This window comes from Heteronotia binoei, chromosome 10 (genome assembly GCF_032191835.1).
Source record: "Heteronotia binoei isolate CCM8104 ecotype False Entrance Well chromosome 10, APGP_CSIRO_Hbin_v1, whole genome shotgun sequence".
NCBI classification, from domain to species: Eukaryota; Metazoa; Chordata; class Lepidosauria; order Squamata; family Gekkonidae; genus Heteronotia; species Heteronotia binoei.
In genome coordinates this window covers 95,774,483-95,799,153 of record NC_083232.1, presented here as the reverse complement: position 1 = coordinate 95,799,153, position 24,671 = coordinate 95,774,483, and the positions used below count along the sequence as shown (strand labels likewise).

The 24,671-nt window shown below is 42.5% G+C and overlaps 1 protein-coding gene across 1 annotated transcript in view; it reads left to right on the top strand.

Moving 5' to 3' along the window:
* The window catches only part of RECK (reversion inducing cysteine rich protein with kazal motifs), a 65,848-nt gene that overhangs the window by 31,511 nt on the left and 9,666 nt on the right, over nt 1-24,671 (top strand). The window contains exons 7-18 of the mRNA XM_060247804.1: nt 3,607-3,640; nt 4,038-4,235; nt 5,036-5,303; nt 6,827-7,006; nt 9,337-9,549; nt 10,989-11,125; nt 16,207-16,347; nt 16,820-17,005; nt 18,225-18,347; nt 18,868-19,039; nt 22,339-22,534; nt 24,204-24,414. Of these exons, the coding sequence (XP_060103787.1) occupies nt 3,607-3,640; nt 4,038-4,235; nt 5,036-5,303; nt 6,827-7,006; nt 9,337-9,549; nt 10,989-11,125; nt 16,207-16,347; nt 16,820-17,005; nt 18,225-18,347; nt 18,868-19,039; nt 22,339-22,534; nt 24,204-24,414 (2,059 nt within the window). The remainder of the gene's footprint in view (nt 1-3,606; nt 3,641-4,037; nt 4,236-5,035; nt 5,304-6,826; nt 7,007-9,336; nt 9,550-10,988; nt 11,126-16,206; nt 16,348-16,819; nt 17,006-18,224; nt 18,348-18,867; nt 19,040-22,338; nt 22,535-24,203; nt 24,415-24,671) is intronic.

The following is a 24,671-nucleotide window of genomic DNA, read 5'->3' as shown; positions in this document are numbered from 1 at the left end:
GGCACACCTAAACTAACTTTGCAAACTTGGGTGTACTCACGATTTTTAAATATAGGAGTGTAACTGAGTTCATTGCAACTCAGGTTGGCTGGTAGTTACAGGCAGGGATGGAATTCTAGCAGGAGCTCCTTTGCATATTAGGCCACACACCCTTGATGTAGCCAATCCTCCGAGAGCTTATAAGGCTCTTTTCTGTAAGCTCTTGGAGGATTGGCTACATCAGGGATATGCAGCCTAATATGCAAAGGAGCTCCTGCTAGAATTCCACCCCTGGTTATAGGTAATGCTGAGTATAGGTAGAGGGGACTGGAGGAGTTAAAAATTAAAAAAAATTGTAAGAAGGGAAACGTCATGTGTGCAGTTCTTGGGGCTTGCCCCCTGAATCCTTGCTCAGCTCTGTGTGAACTCGGCCTATTAAGTAGATTACTGGTTTTGGAGACTATAATTAATTGTTGCATTAAATTGCCACATAGCCCAGTTTAGTTTTTTTTTTCCCTCTTAGAGAGAATGTTTGAAGATGTGATTTAAATGTCAAACTGATGGCAAAATCATCCTCCATCGTTGTTGTGCATGAAGAAAACGTATAGAGATGTCAGCTGTGATTTAAAAATTAAGTATTGAATGGTTTGGAGCTGAGGGATAAAATACATTTTATGAGAAAATAGGGATCTATGAAGTAAAGCCAGCAGTTAGATTGTATGATTCAACGATGACAAATCATCCCAAAGATTTCGATTAAGTTTCGTTAAAAATAGATATCTGAACATTCCCTTAGGCGGCTAATTTCTCTGCGCAGTATAAAGTCCCGTGTTTTAGAATAGCTGGTCAGTCTTCCTGTTCTCCAGTTCTTCGCTTTTACTTTTAAATATTCTATTAAACTAGTCCTCTCACTGTCACTCTTTAATCCTTATACTAACATGTTTCCTCTGCTGCAACTAGGAAAGAATTTTTGAACCCTTCTGTAATTCTTGGAATATGTAGATAATTCAGATTTTTAAAGTAGCCTTTTTGCAGAGTCATCGTAATAAATTCTGTTATGCTCTTTGTCACTTTAATAATAATAATAAAATTTTATTTATACCCCGCCCTCCCCGCCAAGGCAGGCTCAGGGCGGCTTACAAGTATGGCAAAGCCATTGAACAATAAAACAGTTATACAATTCAATAAAATTACAATTTACTGTCAAATTTTTTTACATAATCTAAAACAACCTAAAAACAGTCTAAAATAATCTCTACTCGCTGTTATCTCAGTTATTAATATTTGTGATGGCGTGATGTTTATTTCAAGCTCCGTCTTGAAAGGCTAGCCGGAAGAGGGCGGTTTTGCACGCCCTACGGAATTGACTAAGGTCCCGTAGGGCCCGCACCTCTTCCTTTACGCTCCACGGTCCTGAACGTAGTCCTCAGAAATGATTGCATGGACTTCCCGCATTTCAGTCACCATTCTCAGTGTGCTCTTTGCAGACAGCAACAAAGTTTTCTGGACAAATGCCATTTCACTTATTTTGGTGGCAAATTATATGCCTTTTTCTTCTGGTGGTTCCTCTGGTTTTCGCTTTCATTCCTGTTTACATCATTTCTTGCTGCAAAACATATATTTAGATATTCCTTATCCATAGGGTTGCCAATCCCCAGGTGGGGGCGGGGGATCCCCTGGTTTGGAGACCCTCCCCCCGCTTCAGGGTCACCAGAAAGCGGGGGGAGGGGAGGGAAATGTCTTCTGGGAACTCTATTATTCCCTGTGGAGATTTATTCCCATCGAAAATCATGGATAATTGATCTGCGGGTATCTGGGGCTCTGGGGGGGCTGTTTTTTGGGGTAGAGGCACCAAAAATTCAATATAGCATCTAGTGCCTCTCCCCAAAATACCCCCCAAGTTTCAAAAAGATTGGACCAGGGGGTCCACTTCTATGAGCCCCAAAAGAAGGTACCCCTATCCTTCATTATTTCCTATGGAAGGAAGGAATTGAAAAGGTGTGTCGTCCCTTTAAATGTGATGGCCAATTATGCTTGTCACAGCCTTGATCTTGGCTCCATCCCTAATGTCTCCTGGCTCCACCCCCAAAGTCCCCAGATATTTCTTGAATTGGACTTGGCAACCCTACTTATCCACAATATTTGTGTGTTTGCCAACTAAACACTGTTGAAGACATTTCACTTGAAGGAGAAACGACAAGGGGAAAAGGTCGGAGCCCAGGCATATTAGAAAGCTGAAGCAAGCAGTGTGAGAAATACTCTGTGGTAGAATGTGCTGTCAGGCTACAGGCAAGAGATGTTCAGAGGTGGTTTTCTGTTGCCTGCCTCCAGTTCATAATGTTGGATTCCCTTGCTGACCTCCCATTCAAATACTAGCCAGGGCCTTCCCTGCTTAGCTTCACAGATCTGATAGCCTGGTCAGGTCATGAGAAATATGTTAGCGTTTGTCTGTTAGTAACAAGTTCGTTTCTGCATCAGGGAAAGGATATTTTTAAACCAATACCCTACTTAGCTAAGAAATTAAAATATGCTCATCAGCAATATTAACATTTTGCTTGCAAATATTTATGCAAGAAAACCAGTTCAGAGTGAGACAAACGGCTTAGTGGGACCTTTGAACTGTTTTAAAGAAATCCTTGTGAGGGTCTTGAAAGGGGAAGTGGACAGTGTTGTCAGATTGGTTCGCATTTTAGTTGTAAATCAATAATTGAATAAGTTTTGCTTTTCTGTAGCTACGTAATTTTGCTTATATGAGATGTGGATGTTGCTTTGTTCAAGCATCAGCAACATGCCTTTAACTCATGTTCATGGGGTAGGTGCTTTTCTTGGTCATGATCAATCAAATAAAAACCTTAGCTTCTAGGAAGGAATTTGCTGTTATTTGCCTCCTTTTGAACCCAGATTTTTCTCTGTCATTTTGTAAGTTCATTTTGTAAGGATAGTCATACTCCTATTTTATCTAAGTTTCCAGGCAGACCTGATACATTTCATGTATCAATTCTCTTTGCAGATTGCCTTATTGATTCAGTCCCTACGAGAAAGGCAGAATATAAATAGGAAAGGAAAGGTCCCCTGTTCAAGCACCAGTCGTTTCCGACTCTGGGGTGACGTTGCTTTCACAACGTTTTCCCGGCAGACTTTTTACAGGGTGGTTTGCCGTTGCCTTCCCCAGCCATCTACACTTTCCCCCCAGCAAGCTGGGTACTCATTTTACCGACCTTGGAAGGATGGAAGGCTGAGTCAACCTCGAGCCGGCTACCTGAAAACCCAGCTTCCGCCGGGGATCGAACTCAGGTTGTGAGCAGAGCTTAGGACTGCAGTACTGCAGCTTTAACACTCTGCGCCACGGGGCTCTAGACTATAAATAACAAATACATAAATAAAAATAAATGTTGCACTCTGGCTCAGTCAGTAAGAAGCAGTTTTTATATTAACTACATTAGTGAAATTAGTGCTTAACAAAGTTAAGAATTCTTATTTTTATTTGTTTTATTTGTTTTTATTGTGCTCTTATGTTGGCTGATCTAGGATTATAATAAATGAAATAAAATAAATGGACATAGTCTCTTAACTTTGTGGTAGCGTGTGAAGGTTTTCAGTAATTTTCTTTTTTGGTTTTATTTCTAGAATTCTCTTTATAGTTGCATTAACAGAAATGAAAGTAAGTATTTATTTTTTCCAACCTCCCCCCAGCCTTCTTTCCTGATTTTTTAATACTTCTTTCCTGATGTTTCTTTCCTCCTTTCTTGGTGTTTTCAGTATTTCTCCTTTATTTCCCTTGGAGGTATTCTTTTCTTAATTCTTTGTAAGGAAATAGAGCTGTCTGACTCTTTAAAAGGATATGGATTTGTGTCTGTTTTGCAACTGCTTGAGCTGCCTAGCAGGCTGTCCAGACAGAATTTCAAAGGGGGAAAAAGTGTTTTTTCAGTCAACAAAGTTCGGAAAAGTATAAAGTTTTGATTGAATGCAAGTTTTCCTTCAGTACAGATTAGGTTGCTGTAGAATACAATTCAGTTTCCGTTTCAAATGTTGGACTTGTTTCTTTTCCGCCTCCACAGTGGGATCAGTTTGTTGTGGCTATGCAGGTCATCACACAAACTGCCGGGAATATTGCCAAGCAATCTTTCGAACAGACTCTTCTCCGGGTCCCTCTCAAATAAAAGCCGTTGAGAGCTACTGTGCTTCTGTTAGCCCACAGTTAATACATTGTGTGAACAATTATACACAATCCTATCCAATGAGAAATTCAACGGATAGTAAGTATTAAAAAAAATGAAAAGTTGTTGCAGATCACATTTGAATATATCTGCTGCATGGAAATACACACTGAGATATCTATAGGATGACATCATTTTCTGTTATGATCCTTCATATATCTGTTTTTAAACAGAAGAAATAACTGTACCATTTTCTCTTTTACTTTTGTTTAACTGTGATGGTGTTCTGATCCTGTGAATGGGATCCAAAAATACTGCCTGCAAAGTTTGCTAGCAAACTGGGACTGCTCCCACCTCTCCCCTGCTGCAAGTGCCAGATTAAACCCTGTGGAGGGCCCTAGGCAGTCGAAATCTCGGAGGGCCCCTTGCACATTATCTCAGAGTCAGAGCACCCGCCCTGCTGCCCATGGCCCCACTGCAGCCTGCAGGCACCTTCTCAAAAGCCCCTTTGACAAAGCTGTGGGGGAGAGGCAGACTTGGTGACAACACCAGCAACAGCCACACCAGGCAAGCGGGTAAAGAGTGACTCAGTTTCTGGCTGTGTGTGCAGGCTGGAGGGCTGCAAGCAGGGGGAAAACCCAGGGGAAAGCCAGCTCGGGGCCCCATAGGGCAATGCCTACTTGGCCTAATGGTTAATCCGGCCCTGCCTCCTGCAGCAGCCCACTGAATCCCCTGACATTCTGCTTAAGAAGGGACTCCTGTGGGGGTATGCAGTAGAATGGATGGGGGATTATCAACAAAAGTAATTCTGCTGTCCTCCGCCAATGGAAGTTTCAAATTCAGACCCATGTTACAGCAAGACAACGAGAGAACAATTTTTACATCTTTCTGCTTTATAGGTTTGTACTGCTGTGACAGAGCAGAAGATTATGCCTGCCAAACAGCTTGTAAAAGGATCCTGATGTCAATGAAAACAGAACTTGAAATTGTGGATGGACTTATTGAAAGCTGTAAGACAATGCCTCTGCCTCAGGATCCTCTCTGGCAGTGCTTTCTGGAGAGCTCCAGATCTGTTCACCCGGGAGTCACAGTACACCCTCCGCCTTCCACTGGCCTGGACGGTGCTAAACTGCACTGCTGCTCCAAAGCAAATACGTCCATTTGTAGGTCGGTAGTATTTTTTTCCTCCTTCTCCTACTGCCATGGGCCCATGCTAAGAAGACATTAGCCTTTGTAATGTTTAAGTGAAAGCTTGCTACCATTGTTGGGTTTGCTAAAAAGGTAAAGGTAGTCCCCTGTGCAAGCACCAGTAGTTTTCGACTCTGGGGTGACGTTGCTTTCACGGCAGACTTTTTATGGGGTGGTTTGCCATTGCCTTCCCCAGTCATCTACACTCCCCCCCCCCCACCCCAGCAAGCTGGGGACTCCTTTTACCAACCTCGGAAGGATGGAAGGCTGAGTCAACCTGGAGCTTCTGCTGGAATCAAACTCAGGTCGTGAGCAGAGGGCTCCGACTGCAGTACTGCAGCTTTACCACTCTGCGCCACGAGTTACATATTTGGCTAGCAGGTTACATATTTGGCTAGTGCCAGAAAAAAAAACCCATAGGGCGTTTTTGCACTGACCTTAATCAGCAGCGATGCCCCTCTTCACCGCGCAGGATCGGCGTGGATTTCGCACTAATTGCCGCGGAGCACCCGGAAGAGCCGGAAAGTCACGCGGCTTTTGCGGCGCAAATGGAAACTGGTTTTTGGCGGTTTCTGTTTGCACCGCAAAAGCCGCGGGACTTTCCGGCTCTTCCGGGTGCTCCGCGGCAGTTAGTGCGAAATCCGCGCCGATCCTGCGCGGTGAAGAGGGGCGTCGCTGCTGATTAAGGTCAGTGCGAAAACGCCCATAGAGATCTTTGTGAGACTGAATATGGAGCACATTTTATCTCAGAGATGCCTGGGCAATTACCCCGTATATTCATTTATTATTTATTGAACATAAATTATATATGTACCTGCCTTTCTCCCAGGCATCCCAGGACACAAGGTGTGCAGTAATAACAACTCTTAATTTTTAAAATAAAATTAACATTAAAATTATTAAAAATAAAACTAAAAAAACCCCCTTATTGGCCATATGAGGAATGAGCCATCCAGATGTTAAAAAATACTGTGATCAGCAGTAACGAAGACTGCTGGCAGAGCTGACAGAATCAGCAGAGAAGAATAGCTGAAGATACGGAGAGGTCATCAAAAAAAGTGAAAGCTGTTTCGGTCCCAAAATCAGGTAGAAAGCTAGACTGAAATGGGTCAAGGGCAGTGATTTAGGTAATCTGGAAGTAGCTCTGCCAGTTAAAAAGGAATTAGAAAGTGGCCAGTAATTGCTTACATCATCTTTTGCCAATTGAGGTGAGGCCTGATCACTGATTTTTTGAAGTTTGAGGGGAAATGTTTTCTACCGTAGATGGATTGATACTCTTGGCCAGAGGGGCTCTTATTTTCTCTTGACATGAGTTAACCACGCAGAAAAACCAGGGTTCTGAATTGCCCAAGATGGCCTTAATAGCCCCAAACACCCTATCTGTTTCTTTTAAGAAAATCGTATTTTCTCACATATTTTCTTAATAAAGCTTATTCTAAGTATCGTTTATTCAGGCAAGCTTAAGAAGCAGTATTTTTATTGCATATCCTTTTTTCCTTTAGAGAATTATGCACTAAACTTTATAGCAGCAGCTGGGGCAATACTCAGAGCTGGCAAGAATTTGATCGTGTTTGTGAATACAATTCTCTTGAAGTTTCCATGTTGACCTGTTTAGCGGATGTACGTGAGCCTTGTCAGCTGGGCTGTAGAAATCTGACTTACTGCACTAATTTCAATAACAGGTATTAAATATTTTCTACAAAACATACTGTCCTTGAGTGAAATGTATGATTATCTTTTTCTAAATGCTGGAACTTGGGGCTTTTAACATTTTGAACACAAGGCAGTTCAAAAGGGACCCTAAAGGGCTTTTGTGAATGTGAAGGTTTGAGAGTTTATTTATTTATTTTATTTACTTTATTACATTTATATCCCACCCTCCCCTAACGGGCTCAGGGCGGCTAACAACAGTTAAAGCAACATAATGTTAAAATAAAGGTACAGTAAAATCATTGAAACATTTCAAACAGTTAATGCAATTTAAACATGTAGTACAGTTTCAGGTTCGCTCCCTTTCCTTATTTCATTTCCACTCCTCCTTTCTCCCCGATGGGAATTGAAAGCTGCTTGCATCATTCTCCTCCTCCCATTTTATCCTCACAACAACCCTGTTAGGCTGAGAGTGTGTGACTGGCCCAAGATCACCTTGCAAACTGCTGTAGCAGAGTGGAGTTTGAACCTGGGTTCTGCAGAAGCTATTATGATGCTCTAACTACTGTACCACGCTGGCAAATCTAAGGGTCAGTCTCTGTTTTCCATGTAGGTGAGGAGGTGAGGGCCCTGCGGAACCTTGAACAGTTCCGCAGGGCCTGCAAAACAGCCCTCTTCCGGTTGGCATATAATTAATTGTTATCGGAATGCCTGAATATTCAAATCTCGAACAACAGATTATTGAATACTGGAATATTAAAGAATTGATTTAAGAAAGGTAGCATAGTACATATTTAAGTGAGTTTTATGTGTTTTTATGTATTTATTGTATAATTATTAATGTATTTTAAACTGACTTTGTTAGCTTTTTATGTTGTGAGCCGCCCTGAGCCCACCTCGGTGGGGTAGGGCGGGATATAAATCGAATAAAATAAATAAATAAATAAATAAATAAAATGTAGTTTCCTTAAGAAACAGCAAAGCATCCTTCCCCAGACTTATAAAACTCATGATTGTCGGCTAAATGTTTCGGTTGCATTTAAGCCTTATTCATTTCCTGCATTGTGCAGGGGGTTGGACTAGATGACAGTGGAGGTCCCTTCCAACTCTGCTTCCTCTTTGTTTACATACTTCATTTCTTGTCCTTCTTTCTGTTAGAGACCCAAGGGAGGGTCACAGAGTTATAAGAGACAATGTAGAAAAACAGCACTGAAGAACAGTGCAATAGAAAGAGTAAACTATGTTGCATTATAATTGGATTTCACAATTAGAGACCATTGAAATACAGACAGTAGAATACATCCAGTAAAATGAGAAAAGAGAAATACATCCAGTAAAAGGAGGGGAAAAAGCTACCTAAACATTCCACAAGTAATAAAATTACCTAAACAAAATCAGTTCCATGCAGAATTGTATTTTGCTACATCTTGATTCAATTTATGCAGATGTCCCTTAAACACCTTTACCCATTATGCAAAATGATAGACGTTTGGGAGCCTTTCTTATCTCATCAGGTAGGTCATTCCATGGGAGAGGACCACAGCAGAGAGTGCTTGGGGATGGGCCACCGTTTTTATCCCCTTGAAGGGGTGGCACCTTCAGCAGGCTTTTCTCACATGAATGCAACTCTCACGGTGGAGCATACTGAGAGAGGCAGTTCTGTAGATAAGTGAGTCCTGGGCCACGAAGGGATTTGTGGGTAATAATTAGCACCTTGAGTTGAACCTGAGAACTAATTAGTAACTGATGGAACAACTGCGGAGTAGGTGTCATTGTGCATATGCCATGTAGCTTCCGAGAGCGAGTAAGCAACAGTGTTCTGCACCATCTGGGGTTTCCAAGTTGCTTTCAAGTGCAGACTCTTATAGAACACATTGTGGTAGTATAGCCTTGCGGTTACCATGGCAAAGATCCATGTCGCCAGATCAGCCAGATAAAGGTAGGAAGCCATTCTCTGGGCTAAGTGAAAATGGAAGAAATATTTTTTTTTCCCGGGGGGGGGGGCAGCAGAATTAACTCGCTTCACCAGAATAACCCCCAGGCTCTTAACTGAGTGAGCAAGGGTCACCTGAACACCATCGGATGTGGAAAACACTCTCCAAGACCTCCAATTTCCTAACCAGCATCACCTCTCAACTCATTCAACCTGTTGATATCAGGGAACCAGTGGATGTGCATGCTTCAGCTACGTTTTGGATCGTAGCCTTTTTCTGTAGTTGCATGGATTCTAAGCACACCTTGCTCGCCGTTGGAACTGTGAGGGTGTCTAAAAATGTATGTACAAGCATTAATGCTTGATTCAGAAGCAGTCCTTTCTGCTCTTGTGTGTGAATTATGTATTGCATTTTTTTTCTCCTTGAAGGCCGACTGAACTCTTCAGGAGCTGTAATGCCCAGTCAGACCAAGGCGCCATGAATGACATGAAACTCTGGGAGAAAGGAACCATTAAAATGCCGTTTATAAATATCCCTGTTCTAGATATCAAAAAATGTCAACCAGAAATGTGGAAGGCGATTGCTTGCTCGCTGCAAATTAAACCTTGCCATAGTAAATCTAGAGGAAGCATTATTTGCAAGTAAGTGGATGTTTAACATTCAACTATAAAGCATTTAGTTTTCAAACCATGATTTGTGGTCACAACAATTCAAACGCTATGTTTAAACTGACGAATCACAATTGCTGCCATCAGTCAGCCCGCAGAAGGCAGGAGTGAATAAAAGCAGCCAGGGAGTTCTTCTTGTATGCCTGAAGTCTTCACTGATTGCTTCAGTTCTGAACACCAGGTAGCACAAACCGTCCTTTGATAACATCTCTAAATTAAACCTTAGAGTGCTGGCTTTGTTTTCAGACACATACGTAGCATCTATTTTTCCACCATCGTTTTAGGTGATCTGCCTTGAAAATATTCATAAATTTTAAAGGGCCACATGATCCTCTAGTCAGTCTGAAAGGGAAGAGCCCTTGAAACCGTGCAGCCCTGAGTAAAAGGTTTGCAGACAGTGGTGGTGGAAAGTGCTGTTAAATGGCAGATGACTTATGGCGACCCTGTAGGGTTTTTAAGGCAAGAGACGTTCAGAGATGGTTTGCTGTTGCCTGCCTCTGCACAGCAACCCTGGACTCCCTTGGTGGTCTCCCATCCAAGTACTAACTGGGGCCAACCCTGCTTAGCTTCCGAGAGCTGATGAGATTGGGCTAGCCTAGGTCATCCAGGTCAGGAATAAGGAATAAAGCAAGAAGAAGAAGCTGGGCATTCCATAACCTAACTTAAGCTCCGGGAAGCTGCGTTACCTGAGGAAGAACCCTTCTGTCCTTACTCTGTCTATCTTGCGTAAACCCTCTCCCTAAGTCCATATGACTAGATATGGACAAAGTGCAAGCAGTCGCATGGATTAAGGGAAAGTGTTACACTGGCTGAGCTCTTATTCACTCCATCTGGAGATCTCCTCAGAGCCTGACCCTTTCAGACTAGCACAAGAACTGCAGCTTCTACAAGATGAGTGCAAGCACTCCACCTCCCTCCCATATGTAGGAGGTGAAACCTTCTTGGTCCTGAGATCTGTTCCCAGGTAGAGGGAGGGAGGGAGGGAAGAATGGTAGAGTCCATGAATAGGATTTGTCAACTGCCGTGGGGAAAAGGGTTCTTTCTCTTTAATAGAGACATAAGGGTCCGGGGTGATGATGCAGAACCAGGCCATGGCAGACCACCTCTGAACGTCTCTTGCCTTGAAAACCCATTGCCGTGAGTTAGCTGTGACTTGACATAACTTCCCAGCACCAATGGGATGTTATTGACAAGCATGCCATGAAAAGCATCACCTGCCCTTTGCTCACATTACACATATTTTCTCCATGACTGTTGGCAGCTCCAACCATTAGAACCCACATTCAGGTGTGGCACAGATCACTGTCCATTCGCTGGCAACCAAGGGGGTGTTGGAGAGGGGGCCCTTAAGTGGGATGAGATAATCAGCATTGTGTGTGTACTTGATATATAAATATCTTATTTTCTTGAAGATCAGATTGTGTAGAAATTCTCAAGAAATGTGGAGACCTGAGCAATTTTCCCGAGGGACACATGGCTGAAAGTATCTGTGAACTTTTATCTCCAACAGACGACTTGGAAACTTGTATCCCTCTAGATACCTATCTTCGTAAGTACTTGAGAACTTGCCATCTGCAACAGGATTCGAATTCAAAAGCATTTTTTTTTTCTTGCAGTATTACTCAGAAGTATTACTAGAAGGTAGTTCAAGAAGTATCTGGTATGTGTGTGTGTGTTTCATAACGTTGTCGTCAGGGGTGAATATATATATTTAGATATATATATCTAAAACCCCACCAAACCTTGCCTCCTTTGTTTTGGCAATTGTGGGGCAATTATGTGCACTATGCAAAAAAAATTTGACTTTCTTCAGAATATGTTTCATTTGTTTTCAATGTTGTCAGTGTTGAGCCAAATTTGATTGGCTGTCTAGCTTAAGAAGAGACCTGCTGGATCAGGCCAGTGGTCCATCTAGTCCAGGCATCTTGACAACAACCTGCGGGAGAAATGGCAGCCTCAGTTTGCCTGGTTAATGAAATCCAGAGCGGTGTGTAATCAGCATATCGATGACACCTTACCCTACTTGATTTGTTGCCATCAGGTCACAGCTGACTTGCAGCAACCCTGTAGGGTTTTCAGAGCAAGAGATGTTCAGAGATAATTTGGCATTGCCTGCCTCCACATCACAACTCTGAGCTTCCTTGGAGGTCTCCCATCCAAAGCAGGCCAATCCTGCTTAGTGTCTGAGATGTGATGAGTTCAGGCTAGTCTGGGCCATTCAAGTCAGGGCACTTTATCCTTACCTTACCTTCAGAAAAATCTCATGCAGTGGTTTTAATATAAATATCTCTCTACTCAGAACCGTATGCTTGTTCTTGGCCTTTAAACTAGAATTAAAAGCTTCTGCTTGAAGGTTATATCCAGTTTTGACTTGGTGATTCAGGTCAGTTTCAGTTTCATACCTTTACTGGCATAAAGAAGAAGAAGATGATATTCCGCCCTCCACTCTGAAGAGTCTCAGAGCGGCTCACAATCTCCTTGACCTTCCTCCCCCACAACAGACACCCTGTGAGGTGGGTGGGGCTGGAGAGGGCTCCCACAGCAACTGCCCTTTCGAGGACAACCTCTGCCAGAGCTATGGCTGACCCAAGGCCATTCCAGCAGGTGCAAGTGGAGGAGTGGGGAATCAAACCCGGTTCTCCCAGATAAGAGTCCGCGCACTTAACCACTACACCAAACTGGCTCTCCAGTTTGGAGATTCAAAGGAGATTCAAGTCCAAACCAAATTTTACCAGTTTAGATACAGTAGCAAACAATGGCTTGGTATGAAACAGGAAGCCAAGAAGAGAACTAGAACATGAAATGGAGGACAATGTGAAGGAACTGTATGTAGGCCAATGACAATCATCACCACTCTGTGGTTCAATAGCTCAGGCATGTTCAACTTCGAACAGGTCGTGATCTAGTTTTTTCTGGACAAAAGTGCTGGTGATCTACCACCATGAAAATTAAGTTTCAAATTAGATTCAAATCAGATTTTAACCCACCAAAGTTGGGTTCCACCGCCCTCTCCCCATTTACAATGCACCTTCTGTCATTTACTGGTAAGCAAAAGAAGCAGAAACAAAACAGAAAGATGAAGATCCAGAAAGAACTGCGAACAGTTTTTCTTAAATTTTTATTGTTATAACTTTCTTTAACTGTCTTAATAACTTCCTTTAACTTTTATTGAGTAATTTGTGTTAAATGTAGGTCAAGTATTGATCCAGGCTGATCTTGTGCAATCTTTAAAACTTTGCTGTTGCTAATTAGTGAGACGTCTGAGCCTGCATTTCATCCACCAGCTTTTTGAAGCTGGGTGAATATTGTGTGAGGGCCAGTCTCAGGGAATCCTGGAGATGTTCATCTGTCATGTTGGAACGCTGTGTACTCTTTGTCATTTTCAGATGGGAAAACGCAGATTCACACAAATAAGTTGAACCGAAACAGGAGTGTACAGCTTCACTGCATCTTCTCAAGTTGGGAAATTTGTCTCTAGGCACTAGCTTCCAAAACGATTCTTGCTCAGCACGAGTCTTGAGAAAAACGTCACTTTTAAGGGTTACTATTTCGTTTTCAAGAGATGCCTTGTTCAATGAGTAATTTTTACTTATAGCAGCTGCAGTTTCCTTAATGTCCATATCTGCTTTGAATGGGTATGACAAGTTTTCAATTCTTTGGAAGTCACAGAATCTTTTTTCGAATTCCTGGATAACAGAGCAGATTTCTGTCACATACTTCTCGTTCTGAAAAACAAAATTTGGATATTGTCCCAGATGGTTCTGCGTATTAGGAAAATGATCAAAAGTGTTCTTTGCAAGGTCAGTCATCATTAGCTCAAATTTGCTTTTGTAGAATGAAACTGTACTCATCATCTCGCCAATGCATTTGTTTTTCCCTTGTAGTTCAATGTTCATATCATTTGGTTCGCCTGTAAAGTCAGCGAGAAATGCCAGATCACATAACCACTCATCTTCCAACTCTGCTTTGTCATCTCGCTTCTCCTTCAAAAACCTTATTTCATTCAGTAAACGAAATCTTTGCAGAAATTTGTGCCTACTTAGCCACCTTACATCTGTGTGCAAAATGATTTCCGCTGCCCCTTTATCAAGAGTAAGATTGAAAAGCCGTCTTTGACGTGATCTTCCACGAACTGAATTTACAATTTTGAAAGTGATGTCCATGACAGTCTTTGTATTGAGTCTCTTGCTTGCCAAAACTTGCTGGTGAATGATGCAGTGGTAAGAAAGGAAATCTGGAAAATCGTCATGCTGTCTACAGAGGCCTATGAAACCGTTAACCTCACCTGTCATTGCTTTTGCTCCATCAGTAGTGATGGAAACAAGTTTATGCAATGGAAGATTACACTTTGTCACAAAAGAATGGAAAGAGCTGAATATTTCCTGACCGGTAGTTCTCCCTTTTAAAGAAATCATTCCAAGTAGTTCCTCTTTAACACAGAAGTCTTCAAAAGCCATCCGGATAAAGACTAGTAACTGGGCTATGTCTTGTCAAGAGTAACTCCACCTTTGTTCCTCTTGCCATATGTATCTAAACAGTTGTACAATGCTAACGCTTGTGCTTTGCTATGCTGGCTTTGAAGCATTTCTGCTGCTTATCTGAAGGGAGGGTGGCATGTCTGGGAACTGGCTAGTTACTATGCAACCAAGGTCAAGAGAGCTGGAGAGATGTAACCGAGGGGCTGATAACGGACAGCTGTGGTGATGACAGAATAGTAGTGAATCCGCGCAAAATCCCCCGCTTTAGCTTGGCGCGCTTGGCTTGAATTATAATGGTCAGGGCAAAGGTTTATAAGGGTGAGGACCTGGCAGGATAGCCAGTTCCGACAAGGCCTGTATCTGCTCATGATGCTGGAATAAAGATCTTGAGCTATACTTGTCTTTTCCTTGCCTCTGGGTCTGACTTGTCTCTTATGTCTGTAGATTCATCCAGTTGGAGTGAGAAAGCAACACAAATTGAAACATCCAACAATCGTTCAGTTGTGTCTCCACACATCTTTTCTATTTGCTGCACAACGGTGTTTCTTGACAATTGTACATCTTGAACAGCAGCTATGATCTCTTTCTTATTCTTAAATCCTTCCAAAAGATTGTCTGCTGCTTCAAGAAAACAATCTTTTACAAATTCTCCTTCGTTGAAAGGTTTGCATTTCTTTGTGATCAGGTTGCTGATCTTGAAGGAAGCCATGGTTGCCTTAACCGAATGTGACCTTGGCTTCCCCATCAATTGTTGCTGTGCAGCCAATTTAGATTTAAGTTCTTTGAGCTTCAGTTTATGAATGTCACTTTTGGGTGGAAAATCAGCATCAAACCTATTGCTGTGCAGAGCCTTATAATGATGCTCCAGATTACCCTTTTTGGGCAAGGATACAGCGGCGTTACAAAGTAGACAACAACACTTATCTTTCACCATGATGGAGTAGTCCATTTCTCATTCATCATGAAAGTGGTAGGTTTTGCTGTTCTTCGGAGCACTCATCTTTGTTATACTGGGGTGGCTGAGGTGGTAAGTTAACACTGGCTGAATCTGGTCCAAAACTTTCACTGTCCCAAAGTATTAAAGATCAGCAGGAACTGAAGACCTCTGGATGATGCCAAAACCACACATGCAGTTCTAAAAGTAAAAATAAGAATTCATCATACTGGCACCAATAATCAAATACCACCACACCAAACAATCATCAAAAAACCCCCAAACACCTGTCCAGCAAACCATGAGACCAAGTGGGGCTGGTGATCTACCTCTGACTCCTTCGCGATCTACCTGTTGGACATACCTGCAGTAGCCACATCTGGCTCTTACATACCCTATCTAACTCTTCTTCTGACTTTGATTTCTGGGGGGCCACTTTGCATGCAACAAATAACTGTTGGGATTCAGTTTTGTTACAGCGGAAATTCATTTGGTTGTATATATAGTTACATGTTATATAGTTAAATGTAATATGATTAGATGTGTGTGTTTGGTAGGATGGTTCACAGGACAAGTACTAGTCGTTTGTCTCTTTTGGTTGATGATGATTGACTCTCTGCAAGCCATGGAGTGAGGACTATGGATGTAAACTAGGCACCAGAGTTTACTGGAATAAGCTAGAAAAGGCTATTTGGGAGTGATTCAGATATGATTATCAGGACATACAGGACTTAGCTTTCTGACTGGAAACAGTGTTCTTTGTCACAAAGACAGGGTCAAACTGAATAGGACAACAGGAGATCTGTGAACAGATTCCCCACTCTTTTTTAATCTGTAAACTTCAGCGGCCTGATCAGATCAGGGCTGTTGGGGTTGGGGGGAACCAGCGTTAAGTCTTGGCCCCCTTGCTGGTTTTGTGCTCTGAATCCTCTCTGGAATTATTGTTTGCCCTGCTGGGGAAACTCAGTACATTCTCCTCATGAAGCAAATCACAGCCTTGGGGGAGGATGTGTATAAATCAGGTTATAAAATGCCCAGAGATCACCCCCTTTCCACATGGCCCCAGATCAGATTGGGACCACATTTGGGACTGCATTTTAAATAATAACAGGAATCTGCTCACTGATCTACCGTCAAGTGCAGTTTTGTCCACACTCACAGATCAGACTTGGGGGGTTTTTTTTAGCGTACCAACTGATTACTTCTTATTTTTTTCAGGTCCAAGTACTTTAGGTAACGTCGTGGAGGATGTTACACACCCCTGTAACCCAAATCCTTGTGCTGCCAATCAACTGTGTGAAGTCAACAGAAAAGGGTGTCAGCCCGGGGAACCCTGCCTGCCTTATATTTGTGTGCAAGGTCAGTCTTGCAATTACTTCCCAGTTATTAAAAATGCTGGTTAGAGTCTGGAAAGGAAGTCTCATGTAGAGCTGCTGCTGCTGCTGAACGTGCTTTTGGTTTTATGAATTTATTTATTTTATTATATTTATATCCCGCCTTCCCCTGTTGAGCTCAGGGCAGCTCACAACATGTTCAGGTCTGTTAGATCTTCAGACAGAACGTGGAAGGCTAATTAGCATAAAATGTCACTTTTTTTTATAATATTGTTTTTTTTATTCATTTATAAAAAAAATTGTATCCCACCTTTCTGTCTTTACAAGAGCCACCAAGGTAGCTGACATTTTAAAACATACATAATACAATCACATCTTACAACCGTTAGTAATCTAATAGTAAACCAGTAGTAATCTTTGTTATTATCTGTTAGTCCTCAGATGTTTATGGATGTGTATTTATATTTCATTGAGAGTAACACGTCTTCTTCAACTAGGCTGCAAGTTGGGTGAAGCTTCTGATTTCATCGTCCGCCAAGGTACACTCATCCAGGTTCCATCTTCGGCAGATGTTGGTTGCTATAAAATTTGCACATGTGGTCAGAGTGGACTGCTCGAAAACTGTATGGAAATGCACTGTGTTGACCTCCAGAAGTCTTGCATTGTTGGAGGGCAGAGAAAAAGTAAGTACTGCTGCCTGTTATATTTGCTTATGTCATTTATATCCCACCTTTCTGCCTAGCGGGGACCCAAAGTAGCTTACACCATTTTCTTGTCTCTAGTTTATCCTTTCAACAGTGCTGCTGAAGTAGCTTAGGCTAGACGTGTGTAACTAGCCCATGGTCATGCATGAAGCCTCCATAGCAGAGCAGGGATTCGAATCTGGACCTCCTGAATCCTAGTCTAACAGCCCCACACTTCACTGTCTCTTTCTTATATCCTGTGAAGTCCAAAGATTTAGATTTTTGGAAAAGACAAAGATAGTGACTTGTGGGTTCCTTCTTTGCAGGATTCTAGATTCTTGCCAGGTTTTCAAATCAAATTCTGATCGGAGCTCTCCATACCTAGCAAATAAAAGTAGTGATTCTATAAATCCCTGCATAGAAATAAGTTCTGTTTAAGCAAACAAGTATTTGCTTCTATGGCTGTGATCACACACACTAAATAATGCACTTTCAGTGCATTTTCCAACTGTATTTTACTGTGTGAACTGGCAAAATCCAGTTGGAAAGTGCATTGAAAGTGTATTATTTAGTTTGTGTGATCACATACTATGTTTACCTTCTTCAGTGTTAGCTTGCTTTTAATAGAGTTCAGTCGTTTTTGTATGATTATTGATTTAAAAAAATCACAGAGATTTAAACTGTTTAAAATCAAAGTGTATAGCTAAGGGCTCTATTTCAAAGTGCAGAGAGACAGATGATATAATTATATCTCAGAGTGTTAAAGCTGCAGTACTGCAGTCCTAAGCTCTGCTCACGACCTGAGTTCAATCCCAGCGAAAGCCGGTTCAGGTAGCCGGCTCGAGGTTGACTCAGCCTTCCATCCTTCCGAGGTCTGTAAAATGAGTACCCAGCTTGCTGGGGGGAAAGTGTAGATGACTGGGGAAGGCAGTGGCAAACCACCCCATAAAAAGTCTGCCGTGAAAATGTTGTGAAAGCAACGTCACCCCAGAGTCAGAAACAACTGGTGCTTGCAACTTTCCTTTCCTGATTCCTTTTATTGCAGGCATTGGTATCTGCCTATTTAGCCATACAAAACACTGCATAAAATGTTCAGTATAGCTGTATAGAATGTTCTTACATTTGTTTTCTGGGTCAAGAGCCTGTAGGATCGATACTTCTGTGCCTATATGAATTTTAAAATAGAGAGACACATTAATGCCTTTATTCTTATGTTAAGGTCACGGAGCATTTTTTGCTATAGATTGCAACGTCTGTTCTTGTTTTGCTGGAAATTTGATATGCTCCACTCGGCAGTGTCTAAATGAACACAGCTCAGATGACGAGCGTCACATGTTTACAGGTAGCGTTTTCAAATCTATATTAAACTTTTGAAGTTCGTGGTTAATAAGAACGCTATGGTAAATGTATTAGCATCATGGGAGCCCCACCTGTGCTTTGCCCAGATATTCTCTCTGATAATGGTGTCTGGTTTTTTTGCTGAGTTTCATTCAGTTGGCTGATGCTAAAGAACAGTGGCCGAGATTTATTACAATGGTCTTTAATAATCAGTCCAATGTAGAGTTTAGCACAAAGCAAAACTCACAATTCTAAGGGGCAAATGAATTATAAGACTATAACACCTATTGTAACATGCTTAGAAAAGAAGGGCCAAATTCTACAAGGAAGTAAGTATGCTTAAACTGGTTGATTCAGTTCTCTGTTGTTAATTTCTTTGGCTTAAATGTGTTTAATTTTGTGTTGGCTTGTGATAATTCATAACCGAGGAGCAATACTACCTGGCATTTGCTCCTGTAGGAACCTTGAATTGTAGTCATGTGCATGCATCTGCAAGTTCCCAAAGACAGATTTTCCTCTTTCAGGTCTGCCATGTAACTGTGCCGATCAGTTTGTTCCAGTGTGTGGGCAGAATGGACGTACTTATCCCAGTGCGTGCATAGCACGTTGTGTTGGGCTTCAGGACAATCAGTTTGAGTTTGGATCCTGTATGTCTAAGGATCCTTGCAATCCTAACCCCTGCCTCAGAAATCAGAGGTAAACATTTAAGATATTTAAGAATAATACAGGGGGATCAATTCATAGAATACTGGGCAAAAGAACAATAGATTGTACATAGCCTAATTGTAATTATGTGTTAATAGAAAGGAATGGGCTAGAACAGCGGTGGCCAAACTTGCATAACGTAAGAGCCACATAGGAAAAAAAAGTCAGGTGTTTGAGAGCCGCAAGACATGGACAAATATTACACACGTCTTTATTAAAACTCTTGCTTTTTTCTTTGCACTGATAGATAAAATACATATGTGTGCACTTTACAACACAACCATGTTAGAAGGAGACTTCTTTAAAAAACAAAAGCGGGGAATAATAGTCCCTGTAAAACCAGCATAGGGAAAGGTTAGGGACTTATTTTTTGGCACCTGTGGGAGATGGAAACATGCATACCATATAAATCACTGACCACTGTTTGCATCATTATACATCTCTCTTTGCCTTGACACCAAGGTTAGTAAATACAGTACCTACAAGAGCTATGAAACTAAGGGGGAGCCCTGCGCCACCCTCTTTAATTCTGTATCTGCTTCCAGTGGCTCCCTCGGCTCTTGTACTCTCTTCCGCCATTCTAGGTCTCCAGGTGACCACTGTGGTGCAGGAGAAGAGCTTGCAAGCCTACCTATTTCCCCCTCCTTCCCTGCTTCACCCATGGTGCAAATAGTCGCCTACCTATGGGTCAGCACTCATAGGGTAACTGCCAATGGTATACCTTCTCACTTGAGAGTAAGCCTGCATTAAGTTCCTCCTTGACCTCTGGGAATCGCAGTTTGGCCACCATGGGGCTAGAACTAGATACTAGGGATCAGCACAGAACTCGAAAAAGGTGGTTTGTTTCATTTCTTGGTTTGTTGAGTTGCCCATATTGGTGGTTCGGTTTATGTTTTTTCAGTTTCCCAGACAATTCATGGTTTGTTGGTTTGTTTGGTTTGGAAAGGTGTAGAAAGGCCCCCAAGAGGGCTAGAGACTCCAAAACTTGTGGCAAACTCTTCAGCAGACTCCCGCTACCTGCTTTCCAAGTTTCATGCAAATTGGATTTTGGGGGGACAAACTGCAGACCTCCCCTCCCAAAGCAGGTGCCCCCAGTAAACTGCTCTCCTAGGAGTATGTCAAGCTGGGGAAAGAAAGGGAAGCTACCCTACAGCTTTGGGTCAGTTTCACCAGCTTGGAAACTGACTAGAAGTGGCAGTTCTGCTCTCCCCAGCCCCCTGCACTTCTGTTCAGTTTCTAGTGAAACTGACTAGAAGACGCAGGGGGATGGGGAAAGTGGAGCTGCCACTTCTAGTCAGTTTTCAGGGGAAATCTCACCCCCAGCGGGAGACTGTGAACTCTATGCAGTCAGGAAGGCATGGAAGTATATATGTAGAAAGAGAGAGGAAGTCTTATTGAGAAGACAGTGCTGAACAGGGCTGCCGAGAGCTACCATAGGCCCCCATGCAAAGATTCTGCCTGTCCTCCCATACAATCCTGATCCAAACCAAATATCGTAAAAAAACAAATTACTTGGCTGGCTATTAACATGTATCTATAATAAGAAAAGGATCCACATGCCCATTCTGTTCATTTGTGGCAGGCATAACTCATCAGAAAATAAAACTAGGAAGTGTAAAAATGGCCACCAACTTCAGGATAATTGTGGGAGTTCCAGGGTCAAAAGTGAAAGGAACTGGAGATAACCTGGATAACCCAGGTTATCTCCAAACCCCCATGCTACTTGCAGTGGAAGCTAAACTTGTGTAGTGGCTAAAGTGTCCACCTAGAATCTGGGAAAGCTAGGTTTGACTCCCCATTCCTCCCTAGAAGCTTTCTGGGGGAACTTGGGCTGTCATACCCTCTCTGCCTAACCTGCTTCACATGGTATAAGGATAAAACAGAAGGGAGACGAAGATGTAAGATGCTTTGGGTCCCCCTTGGAGATAAAGGCAATATATTCAATCAGTCAATCAATCAATTCCAACTTCTGTTCCTCATTTGTTACCACTGAGGCAGGTTGACATTTATTGTCATGTACGTTACGGGTGGAGTGTGTGTTTTTCTTTTTTTGGGGGGGGTAAGCATCCTTTTATTACTTTAATAGATTATGGGGAAATATTAACTCCCCCCCTTCTGTCTGTAATGTTAATAGAGGTTTGCTCCTATATACTAGTAGTAAACACATTCTGAGTGGCCCCTAAGGATGGGTGAGGACTCAAAAATAGGCAGAGGGAGAGAAAAATTAAAAGTGGGGATAGATGAATGGCAGATCATAAAAGGAAGAGAGCAAAATGTCAGAGATGTGGCAAAGAGTTAAGAGAAATGTAGGAAAGAACAAGGAAAGGTTTGCGTTTTTATTTTTTGCTACCACACACTAACAGGGCTGCCCCTTGGCAAGATCTGGCTGAACAGAAGTTGGGTAGAACTAAAGGGAAAAAAGGTAACCATAGACTTTTTTAGGAGGCTCTGTCCTGTCCAAACTTGGCTGGTGGATAGATTTAGCAAGATCCGATCAGCATTTTCCCTAGCATCATGGTAAATGTTGCAGAAAGGCTAGCTTCCCTTGTACCCCTAGTGGCTGCAGTCAGAACTGCATTAGATTCCCCCCCCCCCCCATGCATTCCATGAAAGCCGCATGACATGGAATTCAGGGGCCCTCCATCTGACTCCTCCCCCAGTTTTGTCCTCCAGGCTCCACCCTGTTGGCAACCCTGATGCTAAAATGTCATTTCTTATAAGATGAAATCACACAAGAAGCTCCCTGTCACCTTTCTGCCTTTGACAGGGATTCAGGGTTTCTGTGGAGCCCTTCATAAGCTTTATTTTTTAAAATTCAAAGAAAGAAAAATAACGGAAAACACTACATAGACAATGATGCTTCACTGCAGAATGAACTGTGTCCATTCCAGGCTAAATGACTAGCATGGTGGCAACATGAGATTTGCAATTGGTGGTTTTCTTCTGTTGATAGTGTTGCCACCCTGTGACAGCGATAAAAAGATTCTGCCTCACAGGAAGTGATCTTTCAGCCCCGTCTTCCCAGTCCAGAGGCAGGAACTAACCTCCTGTCTGCAAGAGCAGAAATCCACCAAATAAAAAATGGCTTTCATGCAGTCCTTGCCTTTCTCTTGCACTTGCCGTGCAACTGGATACCAACTGGCACAACATTTTTGGCAAATGTATTTTGTGCAGTTCGTCTTCGAAGCCAGAGCTAACTTCTTTTTATGAAATTATCTGAATACTTGCTTTGTTTTCTCTCTCTTTTTGAAGCAATGACATAAATGATATGAAACTATTGTTTTGTCCAGATGTATACCAAAACCACAGGTTTGCTTAACCAGTTTCAAGAAATTTGGATGCAACCAGTATGAATGTGTGCCGAGACAGTTCCATTGCGGTGACCAGTTACAAGAACCTGTTTGCGATACAGACAATATAGAATATAACAATCCATGTACTTTGCACCAAAAAGGGAAGAGTATATCATACAAAGGTCCATGTCAGGTATGGAGCTATTTTGCAAACACATTTCAAGAAATCGGCATGCGATCGAACTCTTTTCATACAGTATGATCTTCTGCAGTCTAAATGTTTTTATCCAGATCTGAATTTAAAACCTACTCCGAATTTGAAAACAGCATCTGCCGTTTTAATAGATGTGCGGATTAGAAGGAAGGAAGCATTCTGTCAAGCGCTTCTCTTGAAAGACAGCCTTCTTCCCTAGGCTGTTGTCTGTTCTTGCTCTCTACTTCGCCTGAAGCATTGATTCCTCCTGAACGTAATAAAAAGGGTCTTAGAACTGAAACAAATAAGCAGAAGCCCTATAAGGTGCATTTGTGGTTTTATTAAGTTAATGGTTCATGGTGCTGCTTAGCTGCCTTGAACTTTTCTGGGATAGGTTGGTGTAAGCGGTTTTCAAATATTTGGATGCTATGATTCTACCATTTCAGATTGTAGGTAAGGAATCTGGATTGTGTTCTTCCGCGCATAAAAGATTTCTCAAAATTAGCATCTCTTTTCTGAGGAATCAGATGACCCCTTGGACTTTTTGCCTTGAGTCGTCAGCTTTGCTTATGCAGGGAGAATTTTCTGTGGGGGGAGCCTTCAGACATCTGGAGTTTTCACCTGCCGCCTGAAATGATACAGCCAGCCAGTTGCAGACATGTAATAATGTTGGCTGTGTCCTTCTCTGTTTTCTCTCTGAGGTGTTTGTTGTTATTAATGGATCTTCCTGGAATCAATGCACAGCCCTGTTAAGAGGCCACTTGTGCCTTCTCACAGCGTATGCTCCTGGTCAAAAACAAACGTCTGTATCCTGCTTGTACGTTTTGGGATACATGCCTACCAATCTTGTAATGTGGTGGTGGTGATGATAACGATATTGGATTTATATCCCACCCTGCACTCCGAATTTCACTCACAATTTCTCCCCCCCACAACAGACACCCTGTGAGGTGGGTGGGGCTGAGAGAGTCTCCCAGAAGCTGCCCTATTGAGGACAGCTCTGTGAGAACTATGGTCGACCCAAGGTGCAAGTGGAGGAGTGGGGAATCGAACCCAGTTCTCCCAGGTAAGATTCTGCACACTTAACCACTAGTAATGGTGGCATTACTAGTGAGAGGAAAGGTGGTTGGCAGTTTTCAACTAAAAGCAGCTTCGTATGAATGTAAAAGGAGCCCTGGTGGATCCTGCCAGTAGTCTGCATAGTTTGCCATCCTGTTTCACGCAGCAGCCAACCAGTGGTCCTAGAGGGTTTCCTTCTGAGGTTTACTGCCTCTGGAGTGGATGTTCCCATTGGTCATCATAGCTAGAGTCCACTAATGGGCCTTTGTGTAATCTCCTCTTAAAGCCATCTGTGCCAACAGAAATCACCATATCCACAGGCAGGGAGTTCTGCAATTTAATTGCACATTGAATAGAGAAGTCCTTAGGCAGCGAGGAATTAAATTGTGGGATTTCACTGCCCACAGACATAGCGATGTGTGCAAGGAGGACATGTGCAGAGAAGTCTTTGCGGCTTTACCCCTCTTTCACTTGAAACTTTGCTTTTATGTAAGTCACTTTTAAACTTGAGATAACGTGACTTTCTTCAGTCACAATATATCAAGTTTCTGTGGTCTCATTCGTTTCTGTCAATAGTCAATTACAGTGTTATTTTCTGTTCTTGTTTCAGTCCTTCTGTAAATCAGTGGAAGTGGTGTGTGGCCAGAATGGCGAAAGCTACAACAGCATTTGTGCTGCCTATTCTGACCGCGTGGCTGTCGATTACTATGGACCCTGCCAAGCTGTGGGAGCCCTTTCTCATTACAGCTCACAAGGAGAATGTGTGTCCGTTCAGTGTCCTCCCCTTTCAGCCACCGGATGCAAGCCGGTACTTCCACCTGGTGAGCCCATTGATCTTTACTAATGCTAAACTTAGGTATATGAACATCTAAAAGTTACCGGCAGGGGTGGAATTCTAGCAGGAGCTCCTTTGCATATTAGGCCACACACCCCTAATGTAGCCAGTCCTCCAAGAGCTTACAAAAAAGAGCCTTGATTGGCTACATCAGGGGTGTGTGGCCTAATACGCAAAGGAGCTCCTGCTAGAATTCCACCCCTGGTTATCGGTGACAAGACCACCATTTTGGGCTCTGTTGGA